General features: G+C 49.8%; 2 protein-coding genes across 2 annotated transcripts in view; both read left to right on the top strand.

The window, feature by feature from the left end:
• Positions 1-20554, top strand: part of DGUOK (deoxyguanosine kinase) — a 149230-nt gene that overhangs the window by 68521 nt on the left and 60155 nt on the right. The window lies entirely within an intron of this gene.
• The window catches only part of TET3 (tet methylcytosine dioxygenase 3), an 88522-nt gene that overhangs the window by 31219 nt on the left and 36749 nt on the right, over positions 1-20554 (top strand). The window contains exon 2 of the mRNA XM_063311304.1: positions 9303-11979. Within this exon, the coding sequence (XP_063167374.1) occupies positions 9348-11979 (2632 nt within the window). The 5' untranslated portion in view covers positions 9303-9347. The remainder of the gene's footprint in view (positions 1-9302; positions 11980-20554) is intronic.

The following is a 20554-nucleotide window of genomic DNA, read 5'->3' as shown; positions in this document are numbered from 1 at the left end:
CCTCCCTGTTTGTGACCCTCTCAGGTTTGCTTAGGACCCCCTGAGAGGTCACATCCCACAGTTGGAGACTCAATTAGCCGGTAATCTTTTTTATAAGGGATCCTGTCAAAAGCTCTTGTTTATGTTACCAACTTTAAGCAGTGAAGACCATGAGAAACTTGGTTAGAATTGTGAGAGCAACAAGGATGTTTGTAGCAGAGCCCAGAAATTTTGCTTTGAAATTGTTGCATAAAATAGCTTTTAGCCCTTGATGGTTTTTCCCCTACATGTTAACTTTAAACGTTCACCCACACAATGGTTTTGCTAGCAGTTTCCTCCCTCCCTGCCCCTCCCATCTGGGAAAAAAGATCTCAAGCCCTTTGAAGCCACTAGAAGAGTGGAGGGGAAGGTCTCTGCTGTGTTCCCCAGCAAGCCTCTTTCAGATGTGATTGCTTTCAGATGTCTCCCTGCAGCGCCTTGGTGGACACAATAGGCTCCTTGTACCACTAACGCTGGCTTACAGAATGTAACAAAGGCAGAAGCAGGGCTCCTTCCTAGCCTCCAGGCACCCTTGTTGTGCATTATTTTTTGTAGGGTGAGCCAAAAACAGCTCTTAGGCCCCGAGACTGAAATAGGATTCCCTTAACAGTTTTTCTTTTTTGGTGACTTCGGGGCCCGAGCTGAAGTAGCTGCACGCAATCAGAATTATGTGCAGTTAGGCGTTAGCTAAGGGGCATTGCTTCTGTGAGCAATACCAGAGTGAGCTGCTCAGGTCAGATCAAGCAGTGCACCTGTTCCAGAAGCAAAATATCTGGACCCTATTTGGCTTCCTGAGGAAGACCACTCATCTTTTTGTTACTTGTGGAAAGAGGATTGAAAGCAGTGTTAGAATGAAATGCATGAGATACATGAAACAAGCAATCTGTGAAGAAGAAATGGGCATTAGAATCACTCAACTCAAGGACTTTGTGGTAGTTTAAAATTGACTCTGGCTCTCTCTGATCAGATGATGTGGCCAAATCTTTTTTTCCCTAGCTCTAAACCACTTTGTTTGAAATCAAGCAAAGTTGATTTTTTATTATGTAACTCTGAATATGTGGATGGGGTCAGTCTTCCCATTAGCTTCACATGTGTGTTAAAGAGAGACGGTGACCACTTAAATAATGCATTGCTTGGCAAGAGCCAACCCAGGTCTTTCAATGGGTGCAGCTGGCGCACAAGATGAGTCTATGTGAAGGCCCCCCTAGCCACAGCTGCCACCTGCTCCTCAAGCAGGAGTTGTGAGTCCAGGAGGACCTCCAGATTGAGTATGAGCTCTGTCCAGGGGAGTGCTACCCTGGCAAGAGTCAGAGATGACACCTCACCAGGTCCAAGGGCACCAAAACCCTAAAGCCACTCTGTCTTGCTAGTTGAGTTGTAGCTGGTTCTTCCCCATTCAAACCGTTATAGCCTCCAGACCCTGGGCCAACACTGGGATAGCATCATTTAGTTGGCCAAGGGTGGAGATACATGATGGTGATGCCACACCCTGTGTCACTGGATGACCTCCCTAGCAGTCTCATGTACATGTTAAAGAGGAGGGGAGGGAGACATGAGCCCTGGGGCATCCCACATTGCAGGGGCCTAGGGTTTGACCTCTCCCCTCCATCAACACCAACTGGAATGAAAGAGGAATGAGGAGAACCATTGCAAAACAGTGCTGCTTGTGCCCAATCCTTGGAGCCAGTGCAGAAGGATGCCATGGCTGATGGTAACAAATGCTACTGAGAGATCCAAGAGGGCCAGGACAAATGCACCACTCCCATCCTGAGTCCCCCAGAGGTCATCCACAAGCATGACCAATGTTCTGTCACTGCTGTAACATGGCCTGAACCTTGACTGAAAAGGGTCCAGATAATCTGCTTCATACAGGGCCCTCTACCAGTGTGGTAGAAGTTGAGCATCTACCACCTTCTCAACAACCTTCCCTAAAAAGGAAAGGTTGGAGACTGGATGAAAGTGGTGTAACGTGTTGGGTCCAAGGATGGTGTCTTGAGAGGGGTGTACCACCATCCCTTTCAAGGCTGGTGGCATCACCCCTATTGCAATAAGGCATTAATCACTGCTCAGACCCAACCACGTGCCGCCACCTGGGAGACCTTGGCCAACAGGAGGGCCATGGGTCCTGAACACAGCCACAAGGACCCTGTCTACTTCCTCAGGATCAACTGGCTCAAACTCCTCCCAGATAATTGAGTGCAGACATGTCTCAGTCACTTCCGAAGGTCTTGCCCAGCCTGTGCTTGGTTAGTGTCACTCTTTCATCAGTGATGCTCTAGACATCTCTTGCATCTTTTCCTTTCCTGCAGAGGAAATCTACAGGACCCATGATCACAGAGTCTGCATAGGTGTGATCCAATCCAGAGCCCTTGTTGCATGCTTATTCCAAGCTGCAACCAAGGCTCTGGTTGAACTGTGACCCAGAGCTTCCAGTTCTTTTTGAAACCCAGTTGAGTCCCTTAGTTGCCTGAGACAGGCTGATCAATAGGCTCCACCTCCCTGCAGTGGGGGGGCTGGCACAGAGAATCCAGGGTCAAGAGCGGGTGATCTGTCCATGGCAAGGGCGTGATTTCACATCCCCAAATCCCAGATCACACTGCAAATGCCCCAAGACAAACACCAGATCTAATGTGCAACTTCTACTGTGGGGTGGGCCCTCAGTAAGTTGGATCAGATCCATGGTTGCCATGATGGCCAGGAACTCCTGAGCATTCTCTAACACCAGGCCCAAGGAAGGCAGGTTGAAGTCCTCCGGGACCATAAATCTGGGGAACAGCACTGCCCACTTGGTCACAAGCTGAGCTCAGGCAAGGATGCTGCTACACTGCAGGGAGGAAGGTGAGAGCAGCAGTCCCAGATCTCTGGTTCAGGCTCACAGGGGGTCTCAGAACCAGCTATGTCTGGGGAAGCACCTCTAAAGGTTACCAGAGACTCCAGGATAACAACAGCCACACACCCCTCCCTTGCCCTGGAGGTGTGGCTAGTGCCACATCTGAAACCCTGGGGGGCACATATCTGTGAGGGGCCTCCGCCCCTCTGCGCCAATCCAGTTTTCAGTGATGCAAGCCAGGTTGGCCCTCTGATCCACAAAGGGCACTTAACCTGGCATTAAGTATCTGTAGGTCATGAGTCATGGCAACTGGATTTCTTTCTTTTAGGTAGAAACGTTTTGCTGCTTGTCCAAGCAGCTTCTTCAGTCTTCAGTCTGCTTGGACAAGCAGCGAAATGTTTCTACCTAAAAGAAAGAAATCCAGTTGCCATGACTCAACCTACAGACAATTCCACCTGGATGACTGAGAATCTTCATCGACATACTGGCATTAAGTAGCAGCAGCAGAATCCAGAGCTGCTGAAGTTCTGGAGACCAGGTCTTGGGGCTGAGCACTGGGGCCAGAATGCAGTATTGGTCTTAAACACCAAGGGTGCCTTTCCTGAGAGCAGTCAGCCCCTGTCTCCTGCCATACCCTCCACGCTCATCACCACCACACTGTCTTCTCCTACCCCCTCCCGTCTCTCACCATCCCACCCCCAACCTGAAGGGGCCCCTCCACTCAAATACAAGCAACAGCGGGTAGAAAAGTCTACCTCCAGATTACTGGTGTTTCTGAAATCCACTTGGCCCAGGCCCTGAGCAGTGCCTCCGGCCCCCATTAGCCACACCATCAGACCCGCTCAGTAGGCAAGTCCCATTCCAAGCAGCAGTCGAAGAGAGAGTTCTCGCTGGGCCGGATCTGCCTCTGGTCAGCGGCTGCCACGAAGGGAACCACGTCCACCAGCTCTGAAAGCTGAGCGGCAGGGCTCATGTCAAACGGCCCACATTCTGATTCCCAGATGGCTGCCGGGCCATGTGGCCAACCCGGCAGCAGCCACAGGACGCAGGCTGGTTTTCCCACAAGACCACCACTCTGGTCCTGCACCACTGCTGCTGTCCACCTGGGCATCCAAGCCCACCGTTCTGCAGAAGACTCCCACTCCCAGTGCAGCTGCAGAAAAAGCAAGTGCAATCCTAGGTTGCATCAATTGAGGTATATTGTCGAGTCCAAGAGAAGTCATTTCTCTCCATTCTGCCTTGGCCAGAACTCCCCTGGAATATGGCATCCAGTTCTGAGAGTCACATTTTAGGAAAGCCACTGATAAACAGGAACATGTTCCAAGAAAAAACATCCAAGGCAATACGAGGCCTGGAAAGAAAAACTTATGACGAATGGTCAGAAGTACTGGATATGGTTAGCTTGGAAAAGAGGAAACTGAGGAGAAAATAGCTGGGTTCAAGTATCTAAAGGACTGTAGGTCAGAAGATGTGAGGTTTTTATTTTAAGGCCTAATTTCAGAAACGCGCAGCACAAGCCACGATGGATATGCGAAGTTCTTTATTAGGTCTTTACCTCAGATGGTCAAAGCCACAACTGGCTCCACTTCCTCCCTCCTTTGTCCTCCCGCCTTTTCTTTGTCCCGCCCCTTCCTCTGCGTTGACGGCTTGCGTGATGGTGGCCGCTCGGTCTCTCAGTTGTCAACGGGGTTGCTGCCATCTGCCCTCTTCTTATCCCTTGCCCCTCCATTGCTCATAGTCTCTCCTCTATCCTTCCTTCCCTTCGATGTGTAAGGTTGACCATTGCCCCTGGGTTCTCCATCCTTACAGAAGATGGGGCAGGGCTGACCCAGTGGTTCCAGAAGATAGGGCAAGAAACAAAGGGTTTAAGCAGCAAGGAAGCAAGTTTTGGCTGGATTTCAGGAAGAAATTCCTAACTTTAATAGCTGTTCACCAATGGAACAAACTTCCTCAGAAGCTAGTGGACTCTCCTTCACAAGAGGGGTTGGAACAGAAGTAGATGGTCAGCTGTCAGGGATGCTGAAGTAGCTGCCTCTTGCACCGGGCAGGGAGTTGGACCAAATGATCTCGAAGGTCCTTTCCAACTCTTCGGTTTCCTAATTCTGTGTTCTGGACTGCTGTGTTCAAGGAACCCCCCTCCCCCCACAGCAGTCCGGCTTTTGCAGTCCTGCTGAGGAGAAGGAGAGAGTACTCTGCTGAGTTTCATGCCCATTTGCTTAGCCTAGGCCATTTGTGCAATGAAGACTTGCAAGGATGTGCAAAACAATAACAATAAAAAAACGCTAGATAACCCTTGACTGTTTGAAAGTGGAATATTTGGAGTCTGATGGTATTGCTTAGCACTTATATCCCTCTCTCCCCTGATCCAGAGACTACAGCAACTGGTAGTCATGGGTAGAAATACCAGGAAATGCAGCTGGTCACAGAAGTGCTGATCTGGTGCAGTTTGATTATTTATTTATTTATTTCAAGATATATAAGGCCACCCAACTCAGACAGTTAAATTTCTGCCTTTTTATGCAGTGCAATGATAATGGTGTCATTGCTTGAAGATTTGTTTCTTCTTTTGCTTTCCAACACGCTATCATCCCATACAGGCTTCCTATCATAGCAACATTGGGGGATAGCAATAAAGAGGAGAATTATGTTTCTCCTTGGCCAGTGGCAACTCATGGGGGAGCTGACTGAATGATGTGTGTCTCTCCTGTTGGTCAGCTAGAGAGACCCCTGATTGTCTCATGGTGACAAGGCTGAAATTGCAAGGCTGAAAACACTGAAGCTCCCGTGAGTCAGTTTCAGGCTCTTTCAGAAGGACTGAGGAGGACAAATAAGGATGAGGTGTGCTGAGGCTCCCATTCTGCAAGCTGGTTAGCATTTTCTGAATCTCTTTTCTCACTGAAGGATATGGGTTTCTGAAACCTATTGTTGGGTCCAGAGCAGAATTTCTTTTAAACATTTGGGTACTGGATGGATCACCCAAGAGGCCCATAATTCTGTTTTCAGCAGTAACCACAAATTTTTACCCTCCTTTCTGTTGCTTGTCACTAAAATCATGACATTGTGTATGAAAGCTGTTGCCTCATGTCTGAGTTGATTGGTTGAGTTTCATCCATCATCCTCTGAAGACCCTGGACTTGTCCCCCACCCCCAAGTGTCTCTTGGTTAGTGAAGGTTGGCTGTCAATAATAGTTGTGAATTCTGCCCTGACAATTACTGTCCTTTATCATGTAAGAATGATACTGTCTTACTCTAAAGAGTCCATTGTAAAGGCACTATCTCAACCACGCTCATTTTGGGGTGACTTTGTTGACAAGGTGGGTGGTTTTCTGGCAGCAGCAGGGAAGCGGTTTGCTGTGGCCTCTTCCAGTCTTTTTCCCTTCCTGCTTCCCAGCCTAGCTGACAGCTCTGGAGTTCTCAGGTAGTTCACTGTCCCAGTACTGCCCAGAGCCCCACTTAGCTTTCGAGCCCGGACAAGGTTGGCCACTGCTGCCATTCCTGCTCAAGACACTTAAAAGACTGTACATAAATGTGTGTCAGCCAAACGAATAATCCCAAGTATTGATTAGTTTATCCTGAATTTGGACATTTGTGCAGAATGTCTGTTTGCATGTGTTGTGTTGAGCAAATTTATAGAAGAGATGCAGTGACCCTCTAGAGCAATAAGGTCAATGGCTGCTTTACACACCTGTTTGGGGACAATGCAGACCTGGAGTTTTCTGAGGAAATCCTGAAAAAGGAAGAGATGCTGCAAAGGTTTTCTAGATTATAGTGGGTTGGGAGCAGAGTCTGTTCTGCAGTGGTTCTGATTTCTCCCTACAATCTTCCCACCTTTCCTCTTTGAGTCACCCTCTTTTTCTCCTTGTCCCCAGGCCTGTGCATAGATGTAGTAGCCTGTGTTCTTTGAGGTTGCAGAAATTGTCTGGTGCACCTCAAAAGTTCTTTGTCTGAGAAAGCCACCAGAAAACTTTTTTTTTTCTTGCAGAGAGAGCAGTTCTTAGAATGATTTGTGCTGACAGGTGTACAGAAGGGGCAAGTCCCAACAGGTATCTCATGGGAGCAGCTCTCTTGCTATTACTCTGTAAGTCTTGTCAAGTGGCTACCTACCCATGGATCCTTGGGCACATGCCCTCTTTCCACATGTGCAGCTGGCAAGATGATGTGCAGCCTGTTAGCAGCAGGTCTGGCAGCTGCGTGTCTCTCATCCAAGTGGGCCTAGGGTGCAGCAGCCACCTGCTTTTTCCACCTGGAGGTGCTTAGCATTCCTGGCTCAGGTATAGGTATAGGTGTAGGAACAGGCCATTCCAGGAAAGCTGGGTAGAGGGCTAGTTCAGCTGGGCCGTGTTGCCACACTTGTCTTGAAAACTCAACTTGGTGTTCCCAATTTTTTCCCAGTATTATGTGTGCCTCCATGGAAGTTTTTTTTTAAATCATAGAACATCTTGCCTTGTTTCTTGGATTTTATGAAGGGGCTGTTCAGGTCTCGTTTTCTGCTTGCAACCTCCTCCTTTCATCCTTTTGTTCTGTCTTTGGTTTCCCACAAAACCTATGACGGGGGACCTCTTTGCTTGGCAGGAGCTTCCTTGCCTAGAAACACCCAAAGACACCTGCAGGGGACCATGAGTAGCGAGGGGCAGGAGTAAAACTGTAATAATCAAGTAAAGTAGAAATTTGTTGCCAGGCAATGGTATTTTACAAAAGACCAAATCTAAACCCAAACCCAAATCTAAATCTGCCCTGGGGGTGGTTGGTGGCTCGAGGACATTCTCTGCATCTTTTTAAATTTTGTATGTTTTTAACTTTTTAATTTTGTATGTTTTTTGTAAGGATTTTTTTGGTTTTTACTTTACTTGTAAGTCACTCAGAGTCACGCAGATAGTGAGATGGGCAGCGTATAAATTTGATCAATCAATCAATCAGTCAATCATTTTCCCTTGTTCTGCCTCAGGGACTGCCTGGGCCCTTCCAAGAGCTCGACAGTTTCTGGGTTAAATCTCATGCTCTGACTTGGAACAAACCTCAGCCTCATGTTGAGGATAATGAGTGGCTGGGAACACAGCACTCAAAATGCCTCAAATGTCCTAAAATGCTCCCTGTCAGTCTCCTGTAAGAGGCAATAAAAATGCATGATACAGGGATCAACCTGAGATGGATTCCATGCTGACAGAAGTTGCATGAGAATCGCATCCCCCTTTGATCACATGTCTGTGGCTCAGAGCCTCTTCTGTTAGAGAAGCACAACTACATGTCTGGTCAGAAATGTGGGTAGAACAGGGAAGGCCAACAGAACAATCTGGAAACAGTACAATTTGGCTCAAGCTCTTAGGAATGACCAGGAGGGACAACAAGCTTCTCTGAATGGTCCTATTAATTTTTTTTTTTTTTTCAAATTTTGTCACCACCCATCTCCCTCAAAAGAGGGACTCTTGGACACAACTCCGTTTCTGCTTTATTTCTGTTGTTCCTAAAACACCCTTTGCTGGAACATTTTAGAAATATTAACTACTGTGTTCATGTCCTATTTCCAGTGTGGTAAAGGAAATATAGGAAAATAATGATATGGCATGTATACAGGACTGGAAAAATAGGGAAGTCTAACAGGATCCTAAAATGACTATTGGGAAACTTGGCTGCTGGCTTCTACTGATAGTTACATCCTGTTGTCAGCTTTGCGATATGCTGATAAGATTTTCCAGTGCTCAGATGCACAGGCAGGAAGAGCTCAAAGACAATCTTGGAAAGAAAATTGGGGGAGGGTTGAGGCAGAGCTCCTGCTGCATTGTCTGAAAGTGGATGATGGAAGCTTGGCATTGGCCTAGTACAACTTCAGCTCCTTTCCTATTTTCGATATGAGGGCTGTTCCATCCTTCAGCGCCCCCGCCTCTAAGCACAACGGCCCTATCTGAGAGCCTTGATCCATGAGCAGCAGCTCCTAGCCTTTTCCTTTCTGCAAACTGTGATGTTATCCATGAAAACTTTGATGGTGATCACAGCGAGCCAGTGTTTCGCAGGTGGTGCCTGTGGGCACTATATCACATGTGACTCCCTCAGATGACATCTGTAGAATCCCAAAATTAAATACTTTAATTTTTCCTTGAGTGGCTGAAATCTTGTAAAGGCACCATGTATTGTGATTTTGGTGTTCCTCTTGAGATTTTGCCAAAATCTCGTAGATTTCAAGTAAGAAAACGTATATCTTGGAAGCTCATGTGGTGATTTCATGAAATTTCAACTGTTCTGGGAAAAAAAACATGGCACCTCCAACACATTTGTGGACCACTGATGGTCCTTGGACCACAGGCTCAGAAGCCAGGTTATTGGAATGTGCTGATTCTTAATTCACAGAAATGTATGCCGCTCGGTGTTCATTTTTAAGATGTTGCTGTTGTGTGTTTTTCTAGAAAAACTAAAAGGAAAAGGCCACTTTTGAACTGATTTTCTCTATTTTCCTTTCCAGACCGGTTTGGACAGCAGTTCGGTTGATGGACCCAAAACAGGCCAAATGGAAGAAGGGCTACTTAGCCATGCTGAAAAAGGAAGGTTAAGAGGGGTCCTTCCAGCTGGCCTGGCAAATGGCAGAGAGAAGGCAATTGCTGATGGAGGGGCCATGCTAATGGATACCAACATGTGGCTTGGCAGCCCTCGTACTGAGCAGAAGGTCACCTGGGAGAGCTTACCCACTGCCCTGGGCCAGGGAGACTCTTCCAGCAATGCCAATTTGGAGGATGCTCAAAATTTAGTGGCTTTCTCGGCAGCAGCGGAGGCTGCCATGTCTTCTCATGGGTTGGAACCTCTCACATCCCCTTCCATGGTAAGCATGCAGCTGTATGAAAAATTTAATGCCGAGATGAATCGTGGTGAGATGGAGGAGGGTGTGGCAGTGCCTCCTCGCAACAGCTTCCCTAGCATTGAGGATCTGAATGCCCTCAAAGCTGCACTTACTTTGGCCAAGCAAGGCATGAAACCGCCCAACTGCAACTGTGATGGCCCCGAGTGCCCAGACTACTTGGAATGGCTGGAGAAGAAGATCCAATCGGCCACTGGAGAAGAGGAGAGCTGCACTGCCCAGCCCCTCAGCCAAGTTCATCAGCCTTCCTCAGATAGTGGTGCTAATGCCAAGCAGGGGCTGGCTATAGGCGAGCAGGTGACTCTATGCCCCCTGGAAGCCCTCCCCCTTTCCCAAAGTGCACTGAACATTGCAAAGGAGAAGAACATTAGTCTCCAGACAGCCATTGCAATTGAAGCCCTCACACAGCTCTCCACTGTTCTTCCGGAGCCGGCCACACAGGCTCTGCCCCCTCCTGGGAGCCCCATGCAAACCATGGCTTTTGGCTCCAAGGAGCAGCCTCCCCTCCTCTCAGCGCACAACCCCAGCATGGTGCTACCTGTGTCTAGTGCTGGGTTGTGCCAGAGCCACACCTCCAAGTCTGATGTGAGCCACCACTTGCTCCCAACTCCAGTGGCATCTGCATCATCCTCTTGGCTGCAGGGAGTGAAATGTGCTCAGGATGAAGCCCCCTACTGCCTTGACCACAGCAATGGCCACCTAGAATCTGCTGGCCTGTTTCCCACCTGCAACTCTACCCCCCAGAAAGCAGATTTCCCTGAACAAAGGAGGGAAGAAACAAAGCCAAAAGCTAGATTGTGGGATCTGCATGCCATCACTTCCCCATCCTCCTTGGTCAGTGATACGATGGCTGAGCTGGAGCAGCTGCTGGGCAGTTCCAACGGCTGCATCAGATCTGTGTTCAAGCAGCCGGAGGTGATCCTGGGCAAAGCAAGAGTGGTTAAACCAAAGCAGGAGCACCTCATCCACAAGGAGGAAAATGGCCACGCTGGCTGCCACAAATCCCCCTCTTCCAGCCCACAGCTGTCCCAGCTCCTGCAGGAGACCAGTTTCCACAAGAAGACTCAGAAGGCCCTGCAGCACCACCTTCATCACAAGCGCAGCCTCTTCCTTGATCAGAATGTACCTCATGGAGGGACGCAGGAACCGCTGCCCAGCTGGTGGGCTCCCAGCACCCAGCTGCCTCCAAAGCGGCTGGAGAAGCCAGTCAAGGAGAGGAAGAAGAAGTCTGAGAAAAGCGGCCCCATTAGATCATTCCGCAAGCAAATCCAGATCAAGAAGTCTAAGCAGAAGGATTCTCAGCCCCTCTTCTTGCCCGTGAGGCAGATCAGCCTGGAAGGGTGCCGCGCAGCTGCCGCTCTGGAATGCCCAAGCAAAGAGGTTCAACCTGAACAGCTCCTCTCCTGCACTCCTACCAAGCTTTTGCCTCCTACTTCACTGGCTGCCAGCCTTGTGGAGCACTCTCCATTGCAGAAGCTACTTGAAAATCGAAGCCCAGCTTCCAACACTCAGGAAACCTGCCATCCTGGCCAGGAGGAGACCCATTGCTACTTCCCAGAGAATTCTGCCTGTGAAGTTGTGCCCCTAAGCAGCAACCCTGTGCTGGGCTTTGCTCCATGCTCCTCTGCTGTGGCTTGCAGTGATGGGCATGAGGAAGCCTTCCACAGGACCACCAACTCAACAGCCCATCCATTCTTCACCCAGAATCCCACCACAGTGGATGACAAGCTGGAGGAGTTCATCAAAGAATTTGAGACTGAGTTTGGTGAAAACTTCACCTTTCAGAATCCAGAACTTCCAGCCCCACTGCTCCTCAATGAGGGATCTCTCCCAACCCAGCCCCCTTCACCCCTGCTCCCCCTCTCTTCTCTGAGCCAATCTCCAGAGCCGCCAGATGGTTTGGATGTCGCTCTCCAGCCTTCAGCCCAGGACTGTGCACAGCCTTCGACAGGCACTCCCGATGCGGGTCTCAAAACCTCCCTCTTACCAGGGGCCAGCCAGCCTTTAGTGGAAAACCCTTTTGCAACTCGGTCCCCCAAACACATAAAAATAGAATCATCTGGTGCTATTACAGTGGTCTCCACCACGTGCTTTTACTCTGATGAAAACCAAAATCCAGACACGGCTACCCTGGAAGGAACTCCAGCCAAGGATAAAGAGCCGTTTATGCCAACTCTCAGTGGATTTTTGGAATCTCCCATGAAATACTTGGACACCCCGACCAAAAGTTTGCTGGACACACCTGCCAAGCGAGCTCAAGCTGAGTTTCCAACTTGTGACTGTGTGGGTAAGTCGGAGACCCCCTCCACCCCGGTTTTGCGAGAATAAAAGGAAAGTTGGCATCCTTTAAGCGGAGAGGGGATGTGCAGGTAAGAGTGGCAGGGCGCACAGAGCTTTCTTTCTGCAACAGTACTGTATCCAGCATGGAGGAAATGTCTATAGTCTAAGCAGGAGGGTGAGAAAATGTTCTCAGTATGGCATCCCTTTCTAGAGTCTTTTTCTGCCTGCTTCAGAAGTGGGGCTGGCCCACGTGCTTCCTCTGTGCCACCTGACAAGCAAAAACAGAGCAGCTCAGTTTCTTCCCGAAGGCACATGTCCAACATCCAGGCAGGAAGGCTTAGCTTAATCTTGCTGTCTGGGAGCCGGTGGTCCATACGGCTTTCTGTGGGTTCATGGAAAGGGATGAAGTGCCGCTGGCTCCCATGGAGAAGAAGCCTTCTCCCTGCTTTTCTTACCACCTGCGGGAGTAGAAGGAAGCCTGCAGTGTCTTCTGATGGTGGTGTTAAGAACAATCTAGCTGGAGGCAACCTGAGGTGCAGGCTAGGGTGATGCTGGGCTAGGGACTGGTGTGGGTGCCTGGGCCATACACCTCTTGCTCTCTGCTGTTGGAACAGGGTCCTGTACCTGTCACAAAGTGAACCAAAATCCTGCTGAGGGGTCATCCAAGGTAAAAGGTGAGGTCCCCATCATTTGTGCCCTCAACTAGTTAGTTGAGAAGCTGATGTGCCCATTAACCACAGAGACCATTTTAGTAGGTTTGAAAGGAAGAGTATTGCAGATAGGAGCAGACAGCTCCTCAGGCAGACATTCAGCCTGGTTAGGCTGGAGAATCCCCAAGCTTGCCATGGCTGAGAATTCTTCTGAGTTCCCCAAAATAAGGGGGGCTCCTCTGCCTTTAAGCAGCAGACCCAGGAAAGTGTACAGCTGCAATTTTTCCCCAGCTGAGTCCAAATATCACATTGAGCAAAAAAGTGGCTTGCTTGGTTTTTGTTTAGCATGGTTGGGAACACACAACATAAACCACTGGTCTGGCTTAGTGGATGGATGGATGCAGCCTGTGTGTATATAAGAGAGAGTAAACGATTGTGGTGGGGGAAAGCTCTTCCTTGCTCCAGTTTCTTCTACCAGGCCAGACTTGGAAGTGCAAGAGGTATCCCCGGTCCCTCCTTCCTCTGGAGAAATTTCTGTCAGCCAGAGCTATCTCCTTGTGGAGCTGCTTGCAGAGGGCCACAGCAGCTCACCTGGAAGCCAACTTTGGCTGCCAGCTGCCAAAATAAAAGCAGTGGGCGCTGTGAGGCCATCATCGATCTCCGATCTCTCCTTCTGTCTGGATGAGATTTGTTTTCTCCTTTCATGGCATGGGGCCAGGAAGAAGTGCCTGGAATAAAAATTAGGGTTGGCTAAGGAAGAAACAGAAGCTGCTTAATGGTGCTTAAAATCAGCTAACCTACAACAAATCATGATTACAGCTTGCGGATAAGGCACCTGACCTTTGGAGCATCAGCAGACGTCGCAAAGCCTGAGTGAGACATGGCAGTTAATTCTAGTCTTGCCAGAACCTTCCAAAGAAGGAGTTTAGTGGCTTCATGCGCTGCACCCCTGAAACTTCTGGATGTTGCCAGGTCAAATGTGTGACCTGGCAATGGCGCTTTTTAAACAAAACAAAACAAAGACAAAGTTCCTCTATAGTTTGTGACAGCTAAAATGCTGTGGTCATTCAGAGGCTGGATTGGACTAGGGAGACCCAGGCTCAAGTCCCTGTTCAGCCACTGAGTTGGGTATGTGGCTTGGGCCAGTCACTCTCCTTGAGCAGTCCTACCTCAGAGGGCTGTTGTGAGGATAAAATAAGGGGAGACCTTCAAGTTTATTGCAGTCCCAGAAGAAAGGCAGTTTATAAATGCAGATCACACATTCCTTGTGTTGCTATAGCGCTTGAGGTATTTTGAGGGGGTGTAGCTGCTTTAAACTACTAACTGAGATACAAGACACATTTTGAAAGGCGATTTTGCTGCTAAATTGTGTCGTGGCAGGGAAAGCATTGCCCACCCTACACTGAAAAGCCGCCCCCCACCCATCCTGCTGAGTCCACTTCCCTCTTGCGTTGTGCACACCAACCAAGGGACTACGTAAGAGTAAGTCCTCCAGAAAGCATTTCCTGGGGAGTCATCAGCCCCCTCCCAGTGCAGCCCCTGAGCTGATTAAGGATGGCAGGGGCTGCCCTCTCCCAGTGGTGAGGAGAGCCCCCCTCTTCCGACTCTAAGCGATGCAAGGGAGGAACAGAGTTTTGGGGTGGGACTCCTTGCCTCTAACCCCTGGAACCCATACATAGCTGCACCAACAAGAAAACAGGAACACCTGGTTCTGCTTTAAGTCTGGCGAGGGAGTGAGGGAGTGTGAGGCTCTTTCCTCAGCCCGCTTCTCCAGCCCCAGTAGGAGGGCTGGGGGCGGCTTGCACAGGGCCCCCACAAAGCAGAGCATGGGGGCGGGCAACCGTGGGCAAGGAGCAGCTGCCTGTCTCTCGAGATCTGGCAGCAGAGGCAGGAAGCCCTCGGTTATGTTGCCACTGCCCACTGAATAGCACTTCCTGTTTTGTGGAGAGGCTCCAGTTTAATCGTTGGACGTTTTGCTTTGTCCTTTCTTAAAAAGTCCTTTAATGTAGATTTCCTCCAGTTGCAAGGGAAAGCATTAAAATTGCCTGGCTTGAGGAATAGTGGAATGTGCATAATCCCCCTCAGAACTCCACTGGGACAGCACCCACTGCCCAGTGTGTTCCTCTGCTGTTTTCCTTTGGAGCTCTTCTTGGTTCACCATCAGTGCCCCCAGGGCATTTCTCTGTCTCAGCTTCATCTTTTTCTGCCCTCCACAGGCCGGCATCCTTTGGTCACCTCCCTTACTGCAGCTGCATAACAAATGACCCTCAGCTCTGCTCCTCCACCTGATTCGGTTTACTTGCTGCCCACAGTCTCCTGGGTCTCAGCCTGTTGACTTCTTGACTCAAGAAGTTGTGGAGGTGTGGGAGGTGGTATTCTCTTACCTACACTGACACCCACAGCATGGGCTGCTGCTTTGCTTGCCCTGCTGGTTCCTCTGGCAAGGATACTTCTCAGGTGCTGTTTGCAGGGAGCCTGTTTAGAGGTACTCCTTTGCTGTGGAGGAGCTGGTCGTCTGCACATCCTGCTTGATCTCTTGGAGGAGGTCCCCACACAGGACAACCAGACAGGGTGAGACAAGCCCCTGCGGTTTTCTTGGCAAGATTTTGGAAGTGGTTGGCCATTGCCGGTAGGTAAGGATTGCCTACCCTAGTAGACTCAGACTCACAAGCAGGAACTTAATGATATCTGATTTATTAAAGAATAGTATGCAAATACAGAGAAAGCTGAGAATGAGCAAAAGCGCGCCAAATACAGACTAAAAACCCTTGGCACAAACGTAATCCCTCCCCTCACCCGGCCGTTTCAAACTCCCCCCCCCCCAGGTGCTGGTAACCGTTTCTGCTGATGTCCTGGGAAAGGAACCTTGAACACACAAGATAACCCAAACACATTCCAATCCAGCTGCAAACAGATAACAATCCCATGAGACAGAATCCTCCTCCCCTCCCAAACGAAACACGCATCAGCCAGATGACATGCAAAATGTTACGATGCAGCGATAACATTGGAACGATGAACATGACATACCCCCCCCCCCAAAAAAGCGAAACACTAAGCAGGTTTCAGAGGATAAGCCAGATGAAAGCATCTAACTAAAACAGGAGATTGAACGTCACGGGCAGACACCCACTCAGGGTGGGGGAAGTGCTTCCAATGAATCAGATATTGCAGGGAGCCACGATTCCTGCGAGAATCAAGGACCTCCTTCACCTCAAAATGTTGCTGTCCGTCAATCATGATCGGAGCAGGAGGTGGAGGCTGCGGGTGCCAATGATCAGAGTGGCTGACAGGCTTGAGCAAGCTGCAATGAAAAACAGGATGCAAACGTTTCAGATTGTGAGGCAAATCCAGTTTAAATGTGACAGGGTTCACGATTCCCACAATGGGGAAAGGACCCACAAACTTAGGAGCCAACTTTTTGAAGGGCTGTGGGGACTTTATGAACTTGGTGGAAAGGTAGACCTGATCCCCAACTTTAAAATCAGGTTGAAGGGCTCGCCGCTTATCGGCGTGCAGCTTATAAGTAGACTGGGCATCAGCCAAGGCCTGCTGAATTACCGGCCAGGAATCAGCTAGCTGAGCAGCCCAATCAGAAGGAGAGCAGGGCTGCGTGGGGGGTTGGGGCAACTCAGGGATGGGGACAAAATCCCATCCAAAAATAACATGAAAAGGGGTATGCCCTGTGCTCTGATGAACGGCATTGTTATAAGCCACTTCAGCAAAAGGCAGCAAATCAACCCAATTATCCTGTTGATAATTGACAAATGCCCTCAAAAACTGCTCCAGGGTCAAATTGAGAACCTCCGTAGATCCGTCAGTCTCCGGATGCGACGCAGTGGACAACACCTGCTTGGTGCCCACCAGCTTCAAAAATGACTTCCAAAATTGGGAAGTGAACTGTGTCCCGTGGTCCGTGACCAAGCGGGAGGGGCTACCGTGGATCCAGTAGATCTGGATTAGAAAAAGGCAGGCCAATTGCGGAGCAGATGGAATAGAAGCACGTGGAATGAAACGGGCTTGCTTGGAAAAGTAGTCCTTTACCACCCAAATCACAGTCTTTCTCTGACTAGGAGGCATATCCACAATGAAATCCATAGAAACCTCCCCCCAAGGATGGGAGGGACTGGCAACCGGCTGCAGCAGCCCGTGCGGTTTCCCCCCTTTCCGTTTTGACATGGCACAGACAGGACAAGAAGCAACATCACTTTTTACATCATGTCTTAAGGTGGGCCACCAAAACTGGTGCCGTACCAGGTGCAACGTTTTGACAAACCCAAAATGACCAGCCACCTTATCATCATGAGATCTATTTAGAATGTCCCTTCGCAAATTGTCAGGCACACAGAGGCGGTTCTGCTTCCAAGCTAAGCCTCTGTCAAATGTAACGTCTCTATTCGCCTGCAACCAAGTATCAGATTTCACCTCTTGCAGAAACTTGTTGCAATTGAGAGGGCACTGGAGTCCTCCCCCCAGCCGGTGAAACTGAAGCAGGAGGCAGCTGCGCACAAGTTTGACTGCGTGTGACAGCCTGCAAACCCAATTGGGGTTCTGTCCACACTGTACCCACAATGTCAGGTGCCTGGACTGCATCCTGGGGTAGGCAGGAAAGCGCATCAGCCAGGAAGTTTTTCTTGCCCAGAATGAATTTCAATTTAAAGTCAAAGCGACTAAAAAATTGAGCCCAGCGGATCTGTTTAGGACTAAGCTTCCGGGGTGCGCTGAGCGCTTCCAAATTTTTATGGTCAGTCCAAACCTCAAAAGGACATTTAGCCCCCTCTAAAAGGTGGCGCTGTGTCTCCAAAGCCGCCTTGACAGCAAAAGCTTCCTTTTCCCAAACATGCCACTGCCTTTCCGTCTCAGAAAATTTTCGGGACAGATACGCACAGGGCTTCAGGCGGTCATCATCCGCTTGCAGCAAGAGCGCTCCAATTGAGAAATCGGAAGCATCCACTTGAACCACAAAGGGTTTAGTGGGATCAGGGTGTTGAAGAATGGGTTCAGCAGTGAACAGGCTTTTGAGTTTGTCGAAAGCCACCTGGCAGTCAGTTGTCCAATTTAGCAATGCCCCCGGGTTCTTTACCTTGCGTGTGTCCCCCAACCCCTTGGTACGTAACAAGTCAGTAAGAGGCAACGCAATTTCTGCGAACCCCTGGATGAATTGGCAGTAATAGTTGGAAAATCCAAGGAAACTTTGGAGCTGCCTACGGGTACACGGGCGCTCCCACCCCAAAATGGCTTGAATCTTTGCAGGATCCATCTCAATGCCCTTGTCAGAGATCCTGTACCCCAGGTAGTCAAGCTGAGTCTTATGAAATTCACACTTAGAAAGCTTGGCATAGAGCTCAGCCTTTCTCAGTTTGCTAAGCACCTGTTTTACCAAGCGCTCATGTTCCTCTTCAGTTTCAGTATAAATCAAAACATCATCCAAATAGACCAGTACACCCTTGAACAAATGTTCATGTAACACTTCATTGATCAATTGCATGAACACCCCTGGTGCCCCCACCAATCCAAAAGGCAAAACTTTATACTGAAAAGAACCCAGTGGACAATTGAAAGCAGTCTTCCATTCATCCCCCTCCCGTATGCGGATGTGGAAATAGGCTTCCCGCAAATCCAGCTTAGAGAAGATTCTCCCCTTAGCCAGATGTGCTAACATGTCTTTTATTAATGGAAGAGGATATTTATTTAATATCGAGACCACATTCAATCCGCGGTAATCTGTACAAAGTCTCAATGTCCCATCCTTCTTTCCCCGAAACAAGATGGGGGCGCCTACTGGCGAATTCGCTGGTTCAATAAAACCTCTGGCCAAGTTCTTGTCCACAAACTCCCTCAACGCCGCCAGCTCCTTCTGAGTCATGGCATAAATTTTCGGCCTGGGCAGTTGAGCGTCGGGGACCAACTCTATCGCACAGTCAGTTTTTCGATGGGGTGGGCGTTGGTCCGCTTCTTTCTCACCAAACACATCTGCAAAGCTTTGGTATTGCTCCGGCAAGCCCTCCAGTGGTGTGACAGCGAAATGCGGGCTTGCTGCCGCCGCCCTCCCCATTGCAGCCTCCGGAGCATCTTCCTCCCCAGGGGCTTGATAGAAACCATCTCCAAAAGTCAAAGTCCTGTGCACCCAATTTATATAGGGGTTTTGTTGGACCAACCAAAGAATCCCCAGAATGACTAGGGGATGACCCACAGGCGCCACCACAAACTGCAGCCCTTCACGGTGGCTGTCCAATTGTAATGCCACCATTCCCGTGAAATGGGTGACTGGTTTCCCTCCCGCAGTAGAACCATCCAGCTGGGTGAAGATCATGGGACATTGCAGTGGAAAGCTGGGTAATTCCAGAGCAGCCACCACATCAGGGTGCATCAAGCAACGCGAACACCCCGAATCGATCAATGCCCAAACTTCAACAGTCCTTGTGCGGGAGCCTAACTTCACTTTCACATTCAGCGTGGGACAGTTGGCACTCACCGACACATCTTCGCGCCCGTCCTCCACCACCTGCCCACAGGCGCTCTTTAGAGCAGGTGGCTGGTGTTTCCCGCCGGCTGGTGTAGATCGGGCTCCCCCTCGCAACCGAAGTAAGGAACCTCCTCCACTTCAGTTTCTGCCTTGGCTGACTTCATTTTCCTGGGTAGGGAGGGTGATTTCCCCACCAGCTTCCCTGAACGATCATCGGTCTTGCCTTTTGGGCACACTGCCGCTCGGTGACCCTCCTTTCCACATCAGAGGCACTGCCCTTTCACATAACGGCGCTCCCTCTCCTCCTCCCAGGCACGTTGACCAGACTTTCCAGTGGGCGCAGCAAGGCAGGAACCCTTGCTGAGCCCGGAATGTCTCATCACCTTCCTGTGAGCGAAGGTCTCATGGGCATGTTCAGCCTTCCCTGCCAACTGTATCCATTCGTACAGGGTATCTGGGTCGTCCCTACCCAGCGACCACCTCAGGACCTCCGTGTTCAGACCGTCCTTAAATAGCTCTATTAAGGTAGATTGGGACCAATCCTCAACCTTCCCAGCCAGAGCCTTAAATTCCAGAGCATAGTCCGCTACAGATCTTGGCCCCTGGCTAAGCTCCCTCAGCGCCCGTTTTGCCCTTTCTTTAGCTAACGGGTCTTCAAAGTGTAGCTTTAATGCCCACAGGAATTCGTCGAACTCCTCTAGCTCAGGAGCATCCGATTGACATAACTGCACAAACCAACTGGCAGCCCGCCCCTTCAGCTTAGTGGCAATGGCATTAGTCTTGGCTCTTTCCGAACGAAAATACGGTCCCCATTCATCCATATAACCCCTTGCATTAGTAAGGAAGAACGACAACTTAGTTGGATCTCCGTCAAATTTAACTGTAAAGTCCTTAACCCCCACTCCGGGCAGTCACTTCACCACATCTGGGCGGTCGGACTTTCTTTTAGCTCCCAGGGATTTCCGCTCTCGAGGAGGGGACTTTGAAATTCGCACCCTAGGCGCCCTTGCCTCCTCTCTGTGCCGGGTCCTACTCCTTTCCTCCAAAGAAGGGGGGGGCAAAGAAGGGGACGAATGCCTATTACTAGACTCCCCTCTCCTCCTCTCCCGAGGACCCCAGTCCATTGATATTTTCTGGAGCATGAATTCTATTGACTCCAATTTGGCCTCCACCAGTCTTATACGGTCAGGGGTTTGGGAATCCTCCTTTCCCTCCTGCCTCACCACAATTGGGGACATCGGGTATCGCTGCTTCCAAGACGTTTTGGACGTCCCTGGTAGGGGTCCCTGTGTTTCATCCCAGGTGATCAGCTCGCCTGGCGACTTGCCAGTTGGTTCAGGGGCTCTTTTACCTCCAACCTCCTCCTCTCCCAGGCTGGAGCTTGACATCTCCCAAATCTCAGAGAGCTCCCAAGTAGGGACCCTCTCTGTTCTTATCATCATGGAGTCGGGTTCCCCCTCGCTCGA

Source organism: Candoia aspera, chromosome 9 (assembly GCF_035149785.1).
Source record: "Candoia aspera isolate rCanAsp1 chromosome 9, rCanAsp1.hap2, whole genome shotgun sequence".
NCBI lineage: Eukaryota > Metazoa > Chordata > Lepidosauria > Squamata > Boidae > Candoia > Candoia aspera.
The sequence above is the reverse complement of the archived record's forward strand: the minus strand, read 5'-3'. Positions and strand labels throughout refer to the sequence as shown.